Raw genomic sequence first — 23,235 nt, 5'->3', positions numbered from 1 at the left:
TGTGGTCTCTGCCACGCCCTGCGGCGGAGTCTCTTCATTGTAGCGTGTTGCCTCTGCAACGGCAGGCTGCGTCAGCAGTGGGCCTGTATCTCAGTAGGGACAGGTTGCCTCGGCAACGGGAGGCTGTGTCCGCAGTGGGCCTGTATCTCAGTAGGGACGGGATGCCTCGTCAATGGCTGGCTGCGTCAACAGTGGGCGTGTATCTCAGTTGGGGCGGGTTGCCTCGTTAGTGGTGGACGCCCCTCCCCCACAGAGCGTCTTGGACCATCTGCTCGGGATAGTTTGAAATCGCGGTTTTGTTCTTCCCACTGGGTACCCCGAACGCTCTGTCCCTGCAATCCCCTGGGCTGGCCTACTGTCCAAGTCTCGTTCAGTCTCAAGGCCAGCCCTCTCAAGTCTCAGGTTGCCAGTTCAACAGGGCACCCGGACAAGCACGCCCTGTGGGTATTGCTGGGTCGGGCCGGCCGCTGCCGCCCCGGCTGCTGGCTTCGCCAGGCAGACTTACTGCCTGGCGTCCCGTGTCTTTTTTATACTTGGGAGTTTCCCCGTTCTGTGGGCAACAAAGATCAGTCTGGAAATGCAACTCCGACTCACCTCTTTGCGGATTCAACGAGAGCTACAATCCTGGGTTGTTCTCACAGTGCCATCTTCGGTTTTAAGCCCAAACACCACTCTTTATACCAGTGCTGGCCTATTTTAACATTTTCACTAATTTAGGAGGGGAGGAATCATGAAGTGAGTTTTCCATAAAACTAAAATTATTTAGTTTGAAAGACTATCATTTTAAGTTCTAAAAATGTATAATTATTGATATTGATCAAACCCCAGAATATGAGAACCACAAGAATAGAGCCATAGTTTCCTTTCATTTGTTTAAATTTCTTAGTGAAAAGAGTATTCCTTTTAAGTGTCAACCAATTTCATAGACTTCCTGAATGATAATAATGATAATCATAGTATCTTTTGTTTTGTGGATCAAGGAAATGCATATGTGCACAAGGATTTGAGGATTATTTTAAAGTTTTACTCCAAGCCTCCAGTGGTTTGCCTCTAATAAATTGAAAAACACTGGTGTGGAAGATTTTAAAATGATATTAATTCCAATGTAATCCTCTCTTCCACTCACCAACCATGTGACAACAAGCAAGCCACTTGTCTGAGGAATTTCACCAAGAATGGCATGGCACATCACTGGAATTGCTTTTCTAATTTGGTGCTAATGTGGCAACAAAGTGGCAAATAGGCAGAAGAATCCTAAAAGAACAGTAGAAAATTTCCCCCTGTAACCCCACTTTCAGTTTTCCCCCAATCTAGGGATTCTCCCTTATTTAGTGAATTGGGGTCTTTTTAGAATTTCTTATGTTAACCAAGGCAAAATGGTGGCACAGGCAAGAATGAGGAATAGACAGTACTTGCAATTTCACCGTATGTTCTTGACAATGTGTTTTACATAAATAGAGGAGCAATTTCCATATTTCTTGTATATAAAATTTGGAATATTACTAATCTATTGTTTTAAACATACACACATACACAGTATTATTTAGGGCAATGAGAAATGAATTTATAGTCCTCAGAAATTATCCAACTTTTGAGGACATTTTGAAAAGGGACATGATTTCTTTTGTTGCAGCAGAATGTTACAAGTAACTATGTAATTGACTAAAGCATAGTTAGTTATCTGCATGGTTCCACACCAGCAATGTGCAGAGCACACTCTCACACATTCTAGAGAAATAAGAATGAAATCACATTTTTTTCTGGGAGATGTAATAGGCAAATATACTTGACACCTACTCCTTGTCAGAACTGTGCTTGATTTATGTTTTCTATATGTGTTTTTGAGTGAATACCTTCTTCTTTCTCCTCCTCTTCCCCTATGTTATTGTTATTCTTTACTGTTATTCTTCCTCCTTTTTATATTATTATGACTATTATTATTATTGTATCCATAGTTCTGGAAACTATTCTTAGAAGTAACAACTGATACGAGGAAAGAACAAGGGAATGCTGATTTTTGTTTATTTTACTTTTTACTATATTTCCAGTGGAATATAACTCATTGGTAAAATAAAATGCTAAAACACCATCAGTGTATTAGAATGGATAATCAAAATATGTGGCATCTAGTTTTCTTGTCGATTAAGAGAACTGGTTATGAATTGAAGGAAAAGGCTATGAAAGTAAAATCAGACGTACTGTAAAGATAACAACCATTGTCTTCTTTTATCTGAAATACCATCCCTTCCCATCATTATAATATCCCCTACCTACCCTGCTCCAAGGAGAAGGGGCATTTACATTAGATAATCCAGGAGAAAATCCAAATTGTTTCTAAGCTGAAAGGAATTTGTTTACATCTCTTGTTGTGGGGGAAGTTACCCAATATTTTGACCTCATGGGGCTATGTACACATCTAAAATTGTTGTTTCTCCAGATTGCAACATGTGCTGCATAAATCGTCTCACAAACTTTACTACCTTCTGACTCCACACCGGAATTAGAACTCAAACTCAGTTTTTCTTCTTCATTTTTGTCCCCATCTATTTCATTTTGATTTTCTGCCTTTTTTCTTATGTCTCTTCTTTTCTGTGTTCCATTTTCATCCTATTTAGATCCAGGGGAGAAGGACAAGAAGATATTCCCAATATTGGAAAGAAACTTTTAGATAATAGTCATTTGAGGTTTTATTTCAATCAGGGAGGAAGCATGCATATGCATGCAAATCAAAAGATCCTGTGCTTGCTCTGGAGATTAGACAGGAGATTAGTAAGGCTTATTGATGTATGTGAGCAGTTTAATTCAGAAGTAGGATTCGTATGATATGATAATTAACTGACAGAGAGAGGATTAGTAAGTTCTGGGTTTTCTGGCTTGGAAAACTAAGAAGATGGTGGTGGTCACTCCCACAACAGGAAATTGTGAAGAAAGAAAAGGTTTGAAAGGAAACGAAAAATGTTAGACTTAAGAAAAAGACACTTTGCTAATAGAAAGTCTTGAGGGTTTGAGGAGAAGGCAGTATCCTCCTGAACTGTATTGAAGTTATGGAAAAATTGAATGAAATTATTTACACAACACAAATCCTGTAAGATGTTAGCAAATAATAAAATAATGTAATAATATTGAATGCTTACAGTGGGCGAGGTACTATTAAAAATTAATTTGATCTTCTCAACAACCCTGTAGTTACTATTTTCATTACCACTTTATAGCAAAGTAAACTGAGGCACATCAAGGTTCATTGTATACCCCAAGGTTACAGAGCTCATGAGTAGGCAAAAGCAAGATCATAAACCAAGCAGTCTAGATCCAGTCTTCCCTCTTAGTCTCTAAGTTACTCTATGTCACAAATAAATTCATTCCTTTTGCAATTTTTTGTGTAGAGTTTTCATCATTTCTTCCCAAAGTGACATATTCAGACAAAATTTTAAGTTAAAAATTGGAGTTTTGGAAGTTCTGGCTAATTGAGATGTAGCCAGTCAGTTCTGGAAGCTCAGTGCCAAATCACAAGGAGCTGTGGAGCTGTGTGTCCACTTTGGAGCCCTTATAAACTTGTAAAATACATATAATCAGAAAAAAAATGCAAGGATTGGCAGAATTTCAAATCCCTGCCCTGTTGAGTTTAAAGCCCTGACTGTTGTCAGGTGTGAGCTGCTATTTGTCATATATTCTTTGGCTTTAGACAGAGGACTTGAGGTTAAAGCCCTGGGCCAGGCAGACCTTCATTGATGAAAAGCAGTGTTAGACATTTTCCCACTATTAACCCTGCCAACCCTTGCTTGTATCAGAGCCAGGTCAGACTTGTACACATGGCTTTGTGAAAGTTGATTTTGAACTTCTAATTAACCATTCTCTTCAAATGTTGAAAGTCTGATTATTGTGTTGGTAGCACCCTAATACTAGAGTGTACCAGAATAAAAAGAAAAATCTGCCTCTGCTGTGAGACACAGCTTTTTTGGGTATTTTTTATTCCAGCTGCATCTGCAATTATTATTTTTCTCACTCACACGTTTACCAAGGCAAAACCAATTAAACCAAGAAAATAAAATCAAACTATGCATGCTTCTGGGACCAAAAACTCTGTGGATTATGAAAGAGTAGAACCACTTTGTGATTATATACTCAGGTGTTAGCACCCAGATCAATCTCACACACACACGTGATACCAAAATAGGACATACTAGACAAAAGTCAGGTTTAAGGGAAGATTATTTCCCTAGTATTTACATATATTATCTCTAGTTCTCACACAATTCTGCAGTACACAGTTACTTTCCTCACTTTGTTCATCAATAACTTGAGACTTATGAAGTTTGGGTAGCTTAAATTATTCCCACTGAAAGCAGTAAAACTAAGATTTTAATCCTGAACTCACTGTGATGTCAAAGCCTACTTTCTTTCTATTAAAGCATCTATATGACCTTACTGTTCCCACTCCATTTCAAAAATGAGAACAGAGTTCTACCAGATTTCTCTTCCCAAGTATAACAGGATAGACATTATAACAGGCCTCTCCTATGATGTAATAGAGTTTGCATACATTAAAACAAACTATTGTAATACATTACTGGGCTTGCTAGCATGTCAGAAAATAGAAGAGTGGAAAAAACATAAGCTAAAATTTATAATGAACAGTAAATAACACAAAGAAGAGGAATATCTCTGGAGCAAATAATGGCATCAGTCTTATGCACAAGAAAGCAGAAGATCTGCATCAAAGGGATATGAATTTGATAGATACTAAACAATTTTCATCTTTGTCCACTCCTGGGTTCTGGAAGAAGCCAATAAAATTTCCTTCTGGAAGAATGTATTTCTAATTCAGACCCTCAATATATGTAGAGATCAAGCCCAACAAAATATGAGCTCAAATACATAAATACATACATATTCAAATAAATGAATAAGATCAAATGCACAAGGATACAAAGAACTAGGGAGAGTCAGCAGAAATAAGAAATATCAGAATAATAAGCCTTATTTGTGGAGTTAAAATGGAGAAGGATGGTTACTTTCAAATACTGATAATAGATGAAGAATATTCATTTATTTTCACTTCTTCATGGAAACCCACTAAAACAATAATAGAGTTTTCTTTTTTTCTAAAGATAAACTCCTCTGGATAAAGAAAGAGCAAGGAAACCATCTGTTACTATCTTAGCAGACCTAAAAAAAAGTGAATCCTAAAGCAACCCTGGCAAGCATATCTCTGCTGGGATGGATACATCAGGCTATTATACCCCTATATCATTGAATTGTTGACTTGCACACCTAAGGAACTGTTTTCTTCTCTTCTTTTCAATTCCTTGTGTCTTCCCATTCATTGCTCTTTCTTGTCTTTACTTTTTTTCCATTCAGCATTAAAATTATAACATTCATTTGCCCTTCTACCTTTCAATCTACCTTACCATCAATCTTGCCCTTCAACTTCACCAATCTAAGAAAATCTCAACCCTGGATATACAATACAAACAACTTTTCCCAATGTTGGTCTTCTAGATAGTTCCCCAATTCAGGTCTTCAAGTGATTGCCATGATATATAGCAGTTTGACCTGTTATAAACTTATAATTACCAAACCTAACTGGGCCAATTACCTTTCTTCTGCTTTTTACTCTTGACCCAACTTACCTTCTTTCAGTTCTTTTAGTGTGCGTCTTCCCACCTTCCTCAAGAGTTTCGTATATTTTTCCTGCTATTCCTCTTTGACTACTTAACTCCTATACACACTTCATATCTCAGCTTAATTGTCCCTTGATCAAATACACACCATCTGACTACCAGTTAAGATCAGATTTTTTTGTTTTATAATTTTATGGAATGCAGTACCCTCATTTCAGCACCTTATTTCACTGTGAGACATGTACTCATATAGCATGATCATTTGATTAATGGCAATTTATGAGATCTATGAAAGTATCCACATCCCCAGATACTGCATGTTCTCACTTATAAGTGGGAGTTGAACAGTGAGAACTCATGGACACAGGGAGGGGAACATCACACACCAGGGCCTGTTGGGGGTTAGCAGGGTAGGGGAGGGATAACAGGAGAAATACCTAATATAGATGACTGGTTGATGGGTACAGCAAACCACCATGGCACGTATATACCTGTGTAACAAACCTGTACAGTCTGCACATGTATCCCAGAACTTTAATAATAAAAAAAAATGTATCCACATCCTTTATTTCCAATATCAGAATGCTTGGTACATAATAAAAGTGAAAAGTAAGAATGTATTAGTCTGTTCTCACACTGCTTTAAACGACTGCCCAACACTGGGTAATTTATAAAGAAAAGAGGTTTAATTGATTCAAGAGTTCCACATAGCTAGGAAGGAATCAGGAAACTTACCATGATGATGGAAGGGAAAGAGACATGGCGGCAGGTGAGAGAGAGTGAATGTGTGAAGGCGGAACTGTCAGACACTTATAAAACCATCAGATCTTCTGAGAACTAACTGAAAATCATGAGAATAGCATGGGGACACCACCTTGATGATCCAGTCACCTCCCGCCAGATCTCTCCTTTGACACATGGTGATTATGAAGATTACAATTCAAGATGAAATTTAAGTGGGGACACAAAGCCTAACCATGTCACTGAATGATAGAAACAATCCTGTGAATGTAATTTGGTTTCCCATGTAGGGAAATTGGGAGAAGATTATAACCCTCATAAAAGCTATACTTCTTTGGTGAGTTAACAAATTAGCTTTGATGTTTATTCATAATGATTTATGGTCTCACAGCTCCATACCCAAGAGACTGACTCTTTCACAGAAGATGAGTATTTATTTCATCTAACACCCCTTAATCTGACTTCATGCTTGCTAAGAAAGCCAAAATATCCATGTTTGTACCCACACAGGGAGATAATTCGCTATTCATGTTGCTACTATTAGTTCAAGGACATGGGATAGTTTACTACTCAATAAAAGTTAATTTTTAAAAAAATTGTTTTCTAATGCAGCACTGTATGCATTTTACTAATATGTGTCTCAGGGCTTGAATATGTCAAAATACTGACAGAGAGGATGCTTAACATGTACAAAAGAAACAATTCCTACCAAGTTTTCCTTACATCTGTTATATATTGGGAGACTATCTTGCTTTGGCTTCTACCAGAAACAGATCCTGATACAAGAAGTCATGTACAAGTAATGTATTTGCAGGTGCAAGCATAGGGAGAAAAGAAAAAGAAATAGTGAAGTGTGACAAGAAAATAAATGAAGTGTCATTTGTCCAACTATCCTTGTAGATATCTAGAGTTTAATTCCTCTGGGGAAATTCTGAAAGCTGATGTAAAACACGTAACTCACAGTTATTTCATGTGAGCTGCGAGGGAGCCGAGAAATTTATGCCCCAACTCCAAACAGTTATTGCCTGAATACTGCTCCTGGGGGACAATATTACATTTCTGGCCAGTCATAAGCAGGAAAGCTCCAGGGGCACTGAAAGCTGTCCTGAAAAGACATGCTGGTTTTGGCAAATGGAAATGAGGTTGTGTACACTGAACTAGTAAGGGACAGGACATGTTGATGAGGCCCTGACAGTGGCTGCTACAAATACAGTTCTTTCTTGTTTTCTGGAGACAGTCTTGGTTTATGTCTGCTGTGTCAACCGGATACTGTTTGTTTCTGATTTTCCATTTTGAATGAAGTATTATTATCTATAGTTTTACTATATGAGTAAGGATGAGTGGTTACACCTGCACTTTGCTTTAGCGTCTATCATTTAGCTTCTCCGATGCTTTAGTTTCTTCTGGTTGTGTGAGAAATGCATGGAAAGTAAATATAATTTTTGAGTTGAACACATGGTTAAATATATATGAAATACAATTGGTAACCCATCTCTCTTTTCCAGGCCCTTTTCTGATTCAACTAGCACTTCCCTTTTAAGAAAAGTGTGTAGGGACCTCACAGATACCAGTTATAAATGACACTTAAATTTCTGGTCTGGGAGGTAAAGGGAAAAATACTCAACATAGCTGCCACTTGGCACACCAGTCATGGGTGCTGTAGTTAGTGCTGTAGCTTGTGATGTGCATGAAGCTACAGAGCTTTTAGAAGATAGAGTTAGGGGAAAATACGAGAAATCAACAGTTAGGTGTGAATAAAATATGTTCAGGAAATAGGACCAGTCTTCCATAGAGAATTTTAAACTCTCAATGCTTTTGCTACACAGATTTTGTCAATTATTGTACATTGCAGCTTCACTATGTTTTTATTTGTTTATGTTTTGTTACATATTTTAATTCTGTTATCAACACTATTGGCTGAAATGAGCTCAAAAATAAGTGTGCATGTAAATTTTAAAAACGAGTGCTCTGTTTCTCAAGCAAGTTGATAATGAATATGTAGCTTGAACAAAATGTTTGTCAATATTTATTATTCATCAAGGGGACAGAGTAAAATCATAGAACACTGAAAGCACAATGCTTGTTAAAGAAGCAGAACTTCCTACTTCAAAATTTAGTTATAATTAACCAAAACAAATAAAAAATAAAACCAAAAGGAACAATTTAAGAAGTGCAGCTGTAGAAGGTGCATTTATATAATACTCTATGAAATGTGACTTTTTATTTAGATAAACTATGATTTAAAATTTTGTAAATCAATTTTCAATTTCCAGTATTATTTTTAAACATTCAGCAGTGAGGTAATAATTGTTATTTCTTGACTCCATTAGTATAATTTCTTGCTTTAATGATACAGTATCCTTAATTGCTTCAAACAGAAAAATCGGTAAATTCTAGTAATTCTTCAATATTTTTCATTCAATTTATGAAATCAAAGTAAAGCTTTTAGAAATAAAATTGCCCAAAAAGGAAAGCAGGGCATTATTGCAAAAGCTGTTTATTATAAATATTGGTAAAAAATGTAACACTGATAATAAAATAATTTGGTTTTGTATTGATATAAAAATTTTAATTTTGGTGGACATAACATCTTACAGAGCAGGAATGTACTTAGCATTACTTACAGAGTACACAATATCCCTAAATTTTTATAAATAATATTTAATTATAAAGTTAATAACATTAAATAACAATCTCTTAAAAACCTAACCAAGCTTGATATTTTACCAGTGAAAATCTAAACTATTGTCAAAATTTTAAAACTCTTTACCTAAACAGAGTTAGGGTAAATAAAATACAGTGTTTTAGATATGTGACTGATGATGACAGTTTAAAAAAAAAGAAACTTCAGCAAGGCAGTTCAAAATTTCTCTCTTAGCTTCCCCTTATCAACAATACTTTAGGAGTGTCTGAAAATCTAGAGAAATATTGAACTATTTTGCAAATTAGCTTTCTGAATTTTTATATGTTTTCTAATTAGTTGGTAATCATTTATCAAAATATTCAATAAGTGGACCTCTGACCCTATATATGAAAGAGTAACAGCTATAGAAATTGCCCTTTGATTAGAAACAAGAGAAACTATATAGCTACAGATAGAGATAAAGGGATATATGACAGAGAGAGAGAGATTTAATATGTAATGCTCCCTGTATGTATGGAACACTGTCTTTCAGACATTGGTCTGCAGACAATAAAGAAACAAAATGAGAATTCTGCAGATTCCCTGAGTAATTGACTAGAGGAAGTTTCCAGCCTGCAGCATAAGGAAGAACTCAAATAGGTATTACTGATTTGAGAATAAAGTGATAAAATTTAGAGGATCGCTTTATCCTCTAAATAAAGGAGGATAAAGTGGCTAGAATTTGTGAGGCAAAATATGGGAGATGAAGTTGTCATGCATACACACACACGCACAAGTGCTGCATGTACAGGAGTTTCTTTAATGTTTCATTTGAATAAGTATCTTTACATGTATGAGGTGAAACTCCACAAAGCTGAGGAACTAACCAATGGAAAGTCATAGGTTAAACAACTCAAAGAGTTCACACAGAGCTGGGAATAGTTTGCATTAGCCAGAGTGGAGAGACCTTGTAATACACAAGGCATCATATAGAGACATCAAAATGGTTTTATCTTAGTTATAGGACTAAACTAGGTGTACACTAAAGTTTACGTTTTAGCCATTCTAACACAGAGTACAAGTGAGCCTCAAAAGTATTCTGTTTAACTTCATGCTAAAACAAAGTCCAATACACTCTCAAATAATATGACAAAATCCAATAGCCAAAAAACGTTCAAATTACCAATGACCAGCATCCAAATGAAAATTACTAGGCATGCAAAAATGTAGCAAAGGGACCACAAGGTAAATCAATAGAGACTGACTCAGAAGGTTAAGAATATACTTCCAATATGAAGAGGAAAGTGTAAACATAATGAAGAGATAAATTAAAAAGATAAAAACCATGCAAACTGAAATTTTAGAGACAAAACAGAAAACATTTGATACTTTTGAAAGTCCACAATTTGGATAGATTAATGGCAGATTACATAGTGCAGGTGAAAAAAATTAGTGAAGTTGAAGACATCGTACTATAGACTGGAATGGAAAGAAACTCAGAAGCCATATGACTTTGCAGCATCTAAATTTGGTAAATTTTGAAGAGTCAAAACCAAAGAACACTTTTTGACATTTGTGTTACATAAAATGTTCACCAATGTGGAGTCCACTGAAAGAAGATAAAAGACAGTAATCATGAAATATTTGGAATAAAATAGTTACTCATTTCAGTATTTTTAAAATTATAAGTGAAAATATTCTGCTTTTAGCAGAAATTGTTCTAAGCTTACCAGGTAGTGCCATAGTTGTGGAGACTATTTCTCAACCAAAAATATTACAGTCTCTTCAGAAGGATAAATTAAAGATGCCAAAAATTTGAAACTTATAAACTATACAATAAAGTTTAAAAAAAATTATAGGCAATTCTATCAAAAAAGCTAAAATATTTAGACCCCACTGAAAAAAAAATACGTTTTTCATAAAAATATCAGTATATTGTATCAATGAGTGATATAGCCACAAAACTGATTAACATATGTGATATTCAGCAGGAATAATTCTGCTTATGCTATTTTGTGAAGTTTGAGTAAATAATATGAAGAAGAAGCTGGTAGCCATGCTTTGACAAACATGAATTATGCAATTTTTATTTTTTTGAGATGAATTTTAGTTGTAAAAATAAGTTTTGAATAGGACTATTTGATAGGCCAACTGATAAAAATAATTACTTGGCCAAGAAATATTTCCAAAACATATCATTTTTATTTTTAGCCCTATTTTAGATGAAAAATTACCTGGTCACTCAATTTATGGACCAATTTTCAATGTGTTTTTAGTTTTGCATTTGTGTTTTGGGTGATGCTGAAGTTCTCTGTTTAGCTAAAAAATGTATCTTAAGAACGTATTAAGAAGCTTTAGAAAATCCATAGACGTAGGCCCCAGGTGTTAATAATCTCGGTGGTCGAAGGAGATAGCAGGAGTTTCAAGTTAGCAGCAGCTTCTTTTCCTATGAGAACCTGGTGTGTAAAGATGAAAGGAAACATCATTCAAATGGAAGGAAGGTTAAGAAGCAAATTTGAGAGTGACAACTCTAAGGCTCCCAAAATGATGATGAAATGGAGAGGTTTCTGAGGTCAGAAAGCTTTCAAAGTAGCAAGGGGCTTAGAATTGAGAAAACTTTTGGTAGATAGGTGGCTTCTAACATAAACTTTCATGAGTCAACAACTGCCTATTTTTCTAAATTGTCCATTTCCTAGAACAATCTGGTTTATACTGAAGTCCGTTTACAGAGTACCTGCAGGATGCCCTCTCCTGGGTCCTGTGTGACCCAGTGAAACCCCATCTATGGCCCTCACCTCTGACCCTTGATTGTCTGCATTCCATTCTCTACTTTTTATCTTTATTACAGATTCATTATTTGTGTTACTTTTTCCAGATAAAACAAAAATGCAGAATGCTGAAGGCTGAATAGTCTTTAAAAAGTGCTGAAAAGTGGGAAGATTTACATAGTGGGAAAAATGAATAAGGATAGAGGATACGACTGAAGAGAGAGTGTGCATGTCCAATTTTAATGGAAAATTATTCTCTTTTGCCAGTTGCATAGCCATAGGAGAGCAACCCAGTTGTGGCTGGTCATTAATATTTGACTTTATGAATTACCGCTTCTGAAAATTCTAGCAGTAAACCTTGGTTCATTTCTCATATGTGATAATGGGGATATTATGCCCATGCCAGCAGATAAGACTTTCTGGCACACCTGTTTCTGGACCAGAAGAAAAGACCCTACTCATCACATGAAAATATAACCCATAAATTGTGGAGTTTGAATTGGCTGCATACTGCACAGATGGTGCTATACATTTATGAATAGAGATAGTAGTCTATAAATGCATTATTAATGTAGAATATTTCCCTTCTTTTTATAGATTTTGCCAGAGGTCAAACAGAATTTAAAGTTTTTGGTTTTTGCTGAGTCAAGAAACTCATACATATGGATAAAAGCCAAACTTCTAATATTTAATCTTAACTTAGCAGGTTATTTTATACACGTTAAATTTTATCCAAAAAGGTCTCAACTATTTAAAATCCTTCTTAGTACTGACATACATATGGGTCAAAATTTAAAGGATTGTTGTCAGTTATTCTGCTTGAAGATTGCTATTAACAGTGCGTGCCTTCTGTCCTGATTGTGTTATGAAAGTAAAGGTGTGTGTTTGTGGCCTAGACTTCTCTTCTTGAGAAACAAGACACAATGCTTGAAAATTAAAGCCCTTGCTTCTTCTAGATGTGTATATTATGGTGCAGAGAGTTTGCTGACCTCTTCAAGAGTTCATAGGCTCATAGAAAAATAAGGTTTTCTGCCATAGGAAATTTATTGTTACATCCAAGATTGATATGTAATATGAGATCAGAAGAATCACAATAAGTGAGAATGAGAGCAGGAATAAAACTTTCATATCATTTAGCCTACTACTGTTACTTTATAAATGTGGAAATTGTGCTCCATTGTGTTCCAGTGACTTCTCCAAGATTAGTGTGGGATCTCCAGTCTGGAAATACTGACTTTTAGTTAGCTCCATTTTCGATGAGATGGAGTCTTGCTCTGGCACCCAGGCTAGAGTGCAATGCCACAGTCTTGGCTCACTGTAACCTCTGCCTCCTGGGTTCAAATAATTTTCCTGCCTCAGCCTTCTGAGTAGCTTGGATTACAGGCATGTACCACCATGCCTGGCTAATTTTTGTATTTTTAGTAAAGACAGGGTTTCACAATGTTGGCTAGGCTGGTTTCGAACTCCTGACCTCAAGTGATACACCTGCCTCGACCTCCCAAAGTGCTGGATTACAGGCATGAACCACTACACCTGACCTTCGATGGGGTTCTTATTCATATTCTTCAATGAGTCCTGTCTCCAGTTTTATGATAGCCTCAGTAATTTACCTGGTAAAAGGTACTTGCAATAGTGCAAGGTTATAAGAAAGGAAGAGTAGAATGAACTAGTTTCAACATGATTGGGATTACACGCATGACCCACCGCACCTGGCCTACAATGATTTTCAAAGCAAAAAATATGTACATAAGAATATCACGACTGTTGTATTTGTTGCAGATATTTTACAACATGCATAGTTCTTTTAAGCTAAGAATTTTATAATTGAGATTATTTTTATGTCTACTGGGAGGTGGGTGGAGGACAGCAGAGTGCAGAGGAAGAGGCAATTTGGAATTAGTGCTGGGTAAGGATTTTAGCTCCTCTGCCTACTAGCTAGCTATGTAAGCTTCAAAAAAACGACCTAACATTGCCGAAATAGTTGTCACCAGGGTTAAATAAAATTACAAACTATAAATGTAGAAACAGCTAGAACAGTCTTGGCACATATTGGGTGCTCAGTAATGGAAGTCTGTCTTTCCTATAGTCTTTTAATTTGACCGGTAAGCCACTAGCCATATGTAGTGTGTTTGTCTGAGTTTCCATATTAACTGCCATAGAAAACAAGAAAAGAATGTCATACAGTATCACTAGCTTTGTAAATGTTATCTGCTAAAATAATGTTTAATAATAATATTTTGTGTAACTCATTACAATGTATGTACTTGTAGATGGTATATGGAATTTCCAGTTGGGTGATACTACAATAACATTAACTTGACAGCAAGTTAAATAGTAGTGGGTACCCATGTCAGAAGGTCTTATTGGCATGGAAAATAGGTGATGAGACTGAATTTCCTGCCCTAATGTGACATCTGTTCCTTCATGAAACAGTAAGATAATGAAAGACCAGTCATGAAATATTAAAGCTGGATGATATTTGACATTGTGATCTAGGGAAACTAGGCCTTGGGAATGGAATTGTCAATTCAGAGATAACTATCAAAGTTGAGAGATGTAGGGTAGGCTAAAGATATATTTTCATTGCCTACCTCCCAATTCTCTCTTAGTGTCTTCTCATTTCTATTCTGTTACTTCCTTTTGATTTAGACATCATCATTTCCCACTTGGAATTGGTCTTCCTGCACCCACTGTTATCACCTTCCAGTCCATCACCTATAATGTCTCCAAAGGGATCTTTTAAAAACAAAAGCCTGATACTATACCTCATCTGCTTAAAATGCCCCCTCATCATCCACAGGTTGAAGTCCAAGATCATCAGTCTGTCATTCAGGAGTGTGTATTAACTAGCCCTTCCCTACCATAGCAGTCTCATCCATTCCACTTCATACTCTTTGTATGTTCCAGTCATTCCCTGCAGTTGATGGTCACGTGGTAAAACACAGAGACTCCAGTCTCTCTCTATTTGTATGTGCTATTTCCCTTTCCAGGAATATCCCATCACCTCCCCCTTGCTCTGTTGAAGATCAAGAAAAGATTTGGAAAGGTAATCAAGACTTCAGGATTTGCACTCTAATTTCTAATTAGACTTCAGGATTTGCACTCTAATTTCTAATGAACTCAGTCAAATGTTATTTTTCCTGGCAAGTCTTCCCATACTCTCCCATCACCTTAAATACATGTTCTACTTATGCCCATTTAAGATCACCATGGGCATTTTACACAGAGAATTGTAATGCTTAACTAACAGGGCTGTCTTACCTGGACCATGCATTTCTTGGTGTTAGGAAGCATCTTTGTGTCCTCAATGTGTGGAAAAGTCTTAGCTTTCAAAGAAATGTTAGTTTTTGGAATCATTGACAGAATTGCTATTGTTTGGTTCAAATTAAAAGCTTTATGACTCTCAGACTTTGGTCAGAATAAGTGATCACAGCAAGTTAAGTAGTAATGGACACCTGTGTCAGAAGGTTTTGTTGGCATAAGGAATATGGGGAGACTGAGTATCCTCCCCTAATATAACATTTGTTCCTTGATGAAACAGTAAGATAAGGAAAGGCTAATTATAAAATGTTAACGCTGCAAAAGATTTGAGACATCTCCCTATTTCAAGAGGCAAAAATAAAGTCCTGCCAAGACTCACTAACGTGACTGAGATGGCAGCACAGGGTCCAGAACCCTGTTATCTTACTGCCCAATCCAGCATTCATCCATCTGCCTTTTCCACTCAAACAAGACTTTTTTTTTTCTAAGAAGTAAGCAAACACTGCGTACCATAGTTCTTGCCAACTAGTCAGGCTGCAGAGATAGTTCTGACCTGATGAGTCATGTCAACACCTAGGGAGATTGTCTTGCTTTGATTTGGGGCTACTCAACATTTCACAAGAAAATAGCCTAAGGGCTGCAAGAAAGCCATTAACTCTGTTCTTTCATATTTATCCCATTGGCATGTTCTCATGAAATGACCTTCTATTTTCCTCTCTTTCTCCTTTCCTGCCTTGAAAAACGAAACATCAGTATGACATATGGATAGGCTCCAACATCAGCCAGTACATATATTAAAGTTTTAAATCAATTATTGTTCTAGTACACACCCTGAGGTTGAGAAAGAAAGAACATCCAGGACTAACAAACCTGATTGTTCTGGCAAAGTCACCATTCAATTCATGCTGGCATTTCTTGGCTTTTCTTTTTCTTTAATATTCCAACTTCATTTTCTAAAAGTTAATGATTCAAGTAGCAGTGTTTAGCAGTATGATTCCATTTATTTTTCTCTGTAAAAGTGCTGCCTCCTGGTCTCTCGTGGGTTTCCCATGGAGCATGATGCCCAGAGTTTGCTTATTGCAGAGACAGCTGTCAGTCTGAGGGTGAGTTCAGTAGGCCATATATTATTCCTCACTTTATTGCTGTGTGAGCAAAGGGGAGATTCAGCTTGGGAATATGGGCACTTCACAACTTGGCATTATTAGATTGAGAAAAAGACTTAATCATAACAGTTAAAAAACCAAATTACAACTGTGTATAACATGGGGAATTTTAATATAACAACTGCTCTGAGTTGGACCTATGTGAATATTCTGATTATTACTGCGGTAACTGCAATTATTATAAAGTATGATGGATGTTTTTCCTAGGCAAGTATTGGAAGTCATTAAGGATGGTGGCTATGCCAAGGGGCTGTGCTCTGGCTGGTGCTCAGTTGCAAGAGGAAACAGAGACCGTTTCTGCCCTGGCCTCCCTAACAGTGGATGTGGAACAGCCCTTTGCTCAGGAAGACAGCAGGTATGAATCCAGCGTGGGGGCATAATCCAGGTCAGTCATATCCAGGCTCATCGTTGATGTTTGTGAATCTTCCTCCTGGCTTTCCTTCCCGGTCTCCTCCACTCCCACCACCTGTCCTCTCCAAAGCCACAGATGCCACAGCACATGCTTTAGGCTATTAAGAATTCATTGCTTCATTCTTCATGTGAAATGCAGAGCTGGAGTATGTGGTTACAGATCACAGGCAAATAGAAGGGATGAGATAGATGGTGAGAAAAATCACACCTTATCAGATAATTGAGTGCAGATCATTATGGAAAGAGTTGCTTGTGGGCTTAACTTCTTTTCCTAGTTATCTCTATTTTTCCAGATGTTCTTTTTCTTTCTCTAATCATTTTGAAATTGCTGATATAACAAAGAGAAAGAGGAGAGCAGAAGATGGAAATAATGCTAGACTGTTGGATAGCCAAAATACATATACGCACTCCTTATGTGATTGTCCTTGAGGTCCAGCAACTGGATAAAGGTGAAGGTTGCCTGCAAAGAAGACAAGAGACTGTGTAAAAGGATTGTGTGAACTTGGGGCTGATTTTATTTTATATTCTGATAAGACAGAATTGGTTTTAATGTATCTTCTTTGGAATATAGATTCCTGGAGAAAAGAAATGCAGTTAAGCTACGATTTGGTTCGCTTGTTCTCTTTTTAAGGAATGTTTGTCAGTTTGTGCATTTGGTGTTCATCATTCAGTTCTACAGAAAATGCTACATTTAGAATTTCTTTAAAGTCTACCAAAGCCACCACAAATATACACTAATATTGGTGATTTCTGTGGCTGACTTCAAGGTCACATTCCCTCAATTTAAAAACAAATCAGGTGAGGCTTTGCTAAAGCTCTGCCAGCTTGCACTCTTAAATTGCTTCTGAGAAGAAAATCAGACTCCCTCCCTCCGTCAATAACATCACCATTAATTACACAGATCCTGCTACTAGTGCATAGGTTGGCAATTTTCCCAAGAATGCAGAAATTCAAACAGTTCTACTTTCTTGCTTTTACTGGATACTCAGAGCTTAATGGATTTAACATCTTGTTTTGGCCAAGAGCAAGAGATAAATGAATAAGAGATTTTATTTTTATACAGTTATTTTCTCTTACCCTATAATCACTTAAACAGCAGATTACCAGTCAGGGAGAAAAGTTGTATATTGCTCTATTGAAAGGTATCTTTATATGAATATCTAGCACATAAGGGAAAACTTACTTTACATCTTTGATAATATGAACTAACCCCCTGCCGTTTCCAGCTAAGAACTGAACCAAGTTCATAATCCAGAGGTGTTGCAATTATTCCCAAGGCCAAAAACAGTTAGTTGTCTGTCATCTGAGGGCTATAAAATGGAGGAAACTAACATCTGTTAGGATTGGATATAAAAGGAGCATAGCTATTCTTTATAATTAATTTAATATAGAAAAATGAAGCTAAGTTCCACCCTGAGTGAAATGAATTGTAAATATTTTTGCCCATTAAATTGCAAAGCTTAGATTAATTAACAATAATAAGTGATGTTATGAGCCTCAAGTAATATAAAAATCTCAGCAGTTTGGCAGAATTGGCCCTGTAGGCAAACTTGTTTATCCTCAGGTAAATAGTGTACTTGACTCATGGTAATCTATAGGGATTTAACCTCGGCTTCAGTCTACAGTGATTTTTATTTTATGCTTCATCTGATGGCAGAGAGAGCATATGAATGTTCTAATGGGCAGGAAAGCAGAGTCAAAGCTTGGTTTCATGTTCATATATCACTTTGAGACAGATTATATCTATTGTGATTGATTTTTCTTGTGGGAAGAAAAATGGTTTTGCTTGAAATATTTTTGATGGCTTTGAACTGAATTCCCTTTTACAGCAGAAGAAAAGAAAAATTCTTCTAGAACTGGCTCTTGCATTTCAGTTAAACCAGGCATGAATTTTGTCAGAGACAGACAGACACGCACACACACACACACACACACGCACACACACACACACACACACAGAGAGAGAGAGAGAGAGAGAGAGAGAGAGAGAGAGAGAGAGAGAGAGAGAGCGAGAGCTTTGAAAGGCCACAGAGCATTTACTCTTTCCCGGGGAATGCTATCAGTATTGTCCCCCTACTCAATACAGGAAAGATGACTTTCAAAATGAGATAAAGCAGCAGAAGCATTTCTTATGAATGCAATATTATAAGCACACAGGAAATTGAAAAATTAGAAAAATCAGAGAGCTAAATAGATGGAAAAGAGTGAAGGCAAGATTCTTTTTATAGGAAATTCTTGCCAGTTATTTGGGAGAACATATTGGTGTTTGGAGTGAGATGACTCATTTCATACTAAGATTTTGGGTAAAGCAGTTCTTTTCCTGGCCAACTCATATCTGACTCATTTACCACTAGCGAATAAGGGATAAAATGCTCCTGGCTAAGAACCATTGTAAGTAATTTTTGTTCATTTTTCTTGGATGGGGGAGGGGATGACAACACAGTGCAAATAGTCGTTTCGTTTTTATAACTACATCGATGAGCCTTGAAGAATAAATTACTAGGAAAAGGCCGATATGTGGGAATTCAAGTTGAGGATAATTTTCAAACATAACACATAATTTTTGGCAGGCAAAAGACTTGATCAAAAGAATGATTGATGCATCAACAAAAACAAGACATAAAGTCCTGAAGGGATCCAAGTTATATAGTCAAAGAAAATTAAATATATAGGCCTGGTCACATATAGCATGCCATTTAGAAGCAAGACGTTTTCTTCTTGTTTGCTAGGATTGTGTACTGTTAAACAATTGTAGTTTGCATTTGTTGGATATCTCTTTCAAAATGCTTCTGCTTTGGAAAGGTCAGTGCAGTACTCAAGTTTACTCTTGGATACCAGTTCAGGCTCTGCTGAAGCTCAAGAAAGGATTTGGAAAGGCAGTCAAGACTTCACGATAATCAACTATTAGGTTTTTAGGAGAAAATTTGTATTCTAGAATGTTTGACTCTGTGTGTGTGTGTGTTTTAACTCACACAGAAACCAAATAAACTTGAAAGTTAGACTTTCAATTGTCATTTTGACCTATAAATCATGTTACATTTTCTTAACACAATCCAGTAGGGTTGTTTTTTTAATCATTTAACTTTTAACTTTTGGCTACCTTTCTCATGAAAGGGATGGTTTCAAATCATTATATAATACAGAAACATGAAAAAACATATTATTCCAAGTCTGACCACTTTGTTTTTTGAGTAACTATCTAGTAGTTTGTGAATATAATAGTGTAACAATTAGCTAAATCCAAGTATCATCTGTCTGAGCTTTGAATGGCTTATCAATAGTTCCAAGGACATTAAAAAAAACCATTTTCCTGAATCTTAAGATTTATGTAGAAATATAGTCTATTATTGAATATACATTTGTGTATAATGTACTTAGAAACATGATTTTGTTCAAATAGTTCATCCAAAGGCTTCTAGAAGCTAAATGTTCCACAAATTATTCACTCCTCTTATTTTATTCTATGATACCCTTATGTTGAGCACTTGTTTGGGTAACTAAGAACTTGTTTAGACAACTTAGGTAACTAAGTATGTATGTTAGCCTGTTCTTGTATTGCCATTATATGAACACCTGAGAATGGGTACTTTATAAGGAGAAGAGGTTTAATTAGCTCACAGTTCCACAGGTTTTTTGGGAAGCAAGTTGCTGTCATCTGCTCGACTTCTCAAGAGGCCTCAGGAAGCTAACAATCATGGAGGAAGGTGATTGAGGAACGGGGACTGCACATGGCAAAAGCAGAAGCAAACGAGAAGGCAGAGGGGAAGGTGCCACACACTTTTCTTTTTCTTTTTTGTAGTGGTAGAATTTATTCAAATATCCCTTAATATAGGCGCTGAGGCTTGCCCATTGTGCTCTTGATATATAAGGCCTGGACATTCTGTCAGTTTTTCTTGACCAATGACACCAAGAAGATGACAGCCAGGTGAATGTTATACACAAACTCATTGTCTGTCATCTTCATGTGGCCAACAGCCACAGCCAGACATAACATGTTCTTCATTTGGAGCTTGATTGTGGACTTCCCCTTATCCACTTTGGCCACCACGTTTTCATTAACAGCCAGATCCCATGTGAGCTCAGCGCAAGAGCTTACTTATCACCATGGGGATGGCCCAAGCTATTCATGGGTAATCTGTCTCCATGAGCCAAACACCTCTCAGGAGGCCCCACCTCCAACACTGGGGATTGCATTTGAAAATGAGATTTGGGAAGGAACATTTATCCAAACTAGTATCAGCAGGCAAACAATTCAATATAAATTTTCTTTTTAATTTTCATCCAGTGTCAACAAAGCCTTAGTTGAGAATTGAGGTGAGATTTAGAAGCCCCTGATAAAAAGAACAATCTGCCCCCTCTTATCTTTCCTCCTCTTCCCAGGGCCATCATTTTATCTCTATTTTCCCAGTGTGCATAACATGTGGTTTTGAGGTGCAAGTGAAGTCTTACTTAGAACATTAGGGATTAACTCCAATGCCCAATTATGTATTTTGGGTTCAGTTTTATATTATTTATAAAACAGTGTTTACTTTGAAAAAAGAAACAAAATTAATAGAAACCTATATAAAGTAAGATGCGTAATTTAGCTTCCCATCTCATCTTTGTCTTCATTCCTTCAATCCTGTCTTCTTAACACTACAGAGGAAGAGTAGAGCTTGCCTCTAGCGTCTCCACACTTCACAGCTGTGTGCTTAAGGGCAAGATACTTAATCTCTCTTGGTTTAATTTTCCTCATCGTTAAAATGAGAGAAAAATTTCATAGAGTTGTGAGAATTAAATGAGACAACACAACATAAGAACTTAAACCAATACCTGGCTACTTGATAAAGGTTGGTTTTTATTATTTTTCTTCTTCCTCAATTTGTTATACTTTCTTCTCTTTTTTTTTCTTTTTTTTTTTTTGAGATGGAGTCTCATTCTTTCCGCTAGGCTGGAATGCAGTGGTGCAATCTTGGCTGACTGCAGCCTCCGCCTCCCAGATTCAAGCCATTCTCTTGCCTCAGCCTCCTTAGTAGCTGGGACTACAGGTGTGTGCCACGCTGCCCAGCTAATTTTTCATATTTTTAGTAGAGGTCGGGTTTCACCATGTTAGCCAGGATGGTCTCAATCTTCTGACCTCGTGATCCACCCACCTTGGCCTCCCAAAGTGCTGGGATTACAGGCATGAGTCACTGCGCCTGGCCTTTTTCTTCTTTTAATATGTTGTCCATGATTCAGTAATCTATAAGAATATAGAGGCTATACTTGAACATCTGTACCTGTAGCTGTTCATAGGTTAAATCAATCAGGACCATCCTCTAGCAGAATGAAGATGAAGAACATGTGAAAATGTCATGTTCATTCACTCTTTCAACACTTTCTGATTATTTCTAGGTACTAGAAAGTGCTAGGGGCCAGGACCACAAAGCTGCCTTATACTCCTCAAAATGTTCACTTGGGGACTGTGGTAGTTTTCTACTGCTGCTGTAAAAAATTCCTACAACCTTAATGGCTTAAAACAACACAAAGTTTCTGTAGATCAGAAGTCTAACACAGGTCTCACTGAGCTAAAAGCAATGTATTGACAAGGGTGCCTTCATTTCTGGAGGCTCTGGGGGAAAATTGTTTTCCTTGCCTTTTCCATCTTCTGGAGGTTGCCTGCATTCCTTGGCTCATGACCCCTTCCTCCATCTGTAAAGCAAGCAACTTGACATCTATCTGACCTTTCTTCAGTCATCACATCTCTCTCTGACTTCAGCTGAGAAACGATTTCTGCTGTTAACAGCTCATATGATTTTATTAGTCTCACCAGGATAATTTAGGATTAATTTATCCACCTTATCATCCTTAACTTTAATCACAACTACAAAATCACTTTTGCCATGCAAGATAACATATTCACACATTCCTGGGATTAGGACATGGACATCCTTAGGGGCTATTATTCTTCATATCACAGAAACAAATATGAACCATCAACTATAATAAATGACAAGTCTTTGATAAGATTAAAACATGCCTCTGCTTGAAACCTTTCAATACTTTTCCATTTCCATTGACATAAAGATCATCATCTTCAACAGGATCCATAAGGTCTACAGGAGTAGACCCATAGGTATATTTCCTGCCTTACTTCTAACATTCTTCCTCTTTCTTTTCTGATGTGGTTTCCAACAAAAATGACCTTAATTAATTTTTAATGGAAATATATCTTACATATCATAATATGCCCAAGTCCTAAGATTTTTACCAATGCCACACTCATATAAACACCACCCAGAACAAATTCAAGAACATTTTTATTACCCCCAAAAAGTTTGCTTCTGCCTCTTCCCAGTTGGTCCCACTCCCTCCAGAGGTAACTACCTTTTTACTTTTAACACTGTCAGTTTTGTTTGCCTGCTCTGTAATGTCATTTAAGTGGAACCTTGCAGTGTATACTGTATTTTTTAATCTGTGTTATTTCACTTCATTAAGCATGTTCTTGAGATCTGTCCAGGCCATTGATAATTGGAAGTTTATTCATTTTTATTATTGTACATTTCTCCAGTGTATTAATATACCCTAATTTGTTTATCCATGCACCTGTGGATGGATGTTTGCTTGCTTACACTTTGGGGCTATTATGAATGAAGCTGCTATGAATTAATTATTATTGTGGTTAAAAA

General features: G+C 36.7%; 1 protein-coding gene across 31 annotated transcripts in view; it reads left to right on the top strand.

The window, feature by feature from the left end:
• HDAC9 (histone deacetylase 9) overlaps positions 1 to 23,235 on the top strand; it is a 959,772-nt gene that overhangs the window by 917,709 nt on the left and 18,828 nt on the right. For all 31 annotated transcript variants that reach the window (XR_013523929.1, XM_078342579.1, XM_054237178.2 and 28 more), the window contains one exon: positions 16,385 to 16,532. Coding sequence is in view for 30 of the 31 variants with exons in the window: in XM_078342579.1 (XP_078198705.1) it covers positions 16,385 to 16,532 (148 nt within the window). In the remaining variant the exon portion in view is untranslated. Of the gene's footprint in view, positions 1 to 16,384; positions 16,533 to 23,235 lie in introns of those variants that run through there.

Source organism: Callithrix jacchus, chromosome 11 (genome assembly GCF_049354715.1).
Source record: "Callithrix jacchus isolate 240 chromosome 11, calJac240_pri, whole genome shotgun sequence".
NCBI lineage: Eukaryota > Metazoa > Chordata > Mammalia > Primates > Cebidae > Callithrix > Callithrix jacchus.
Note: the sequence above shows the minus strand (reverse complement) of the source record. Positions and strands in the feature narration are given on the sequence as shown.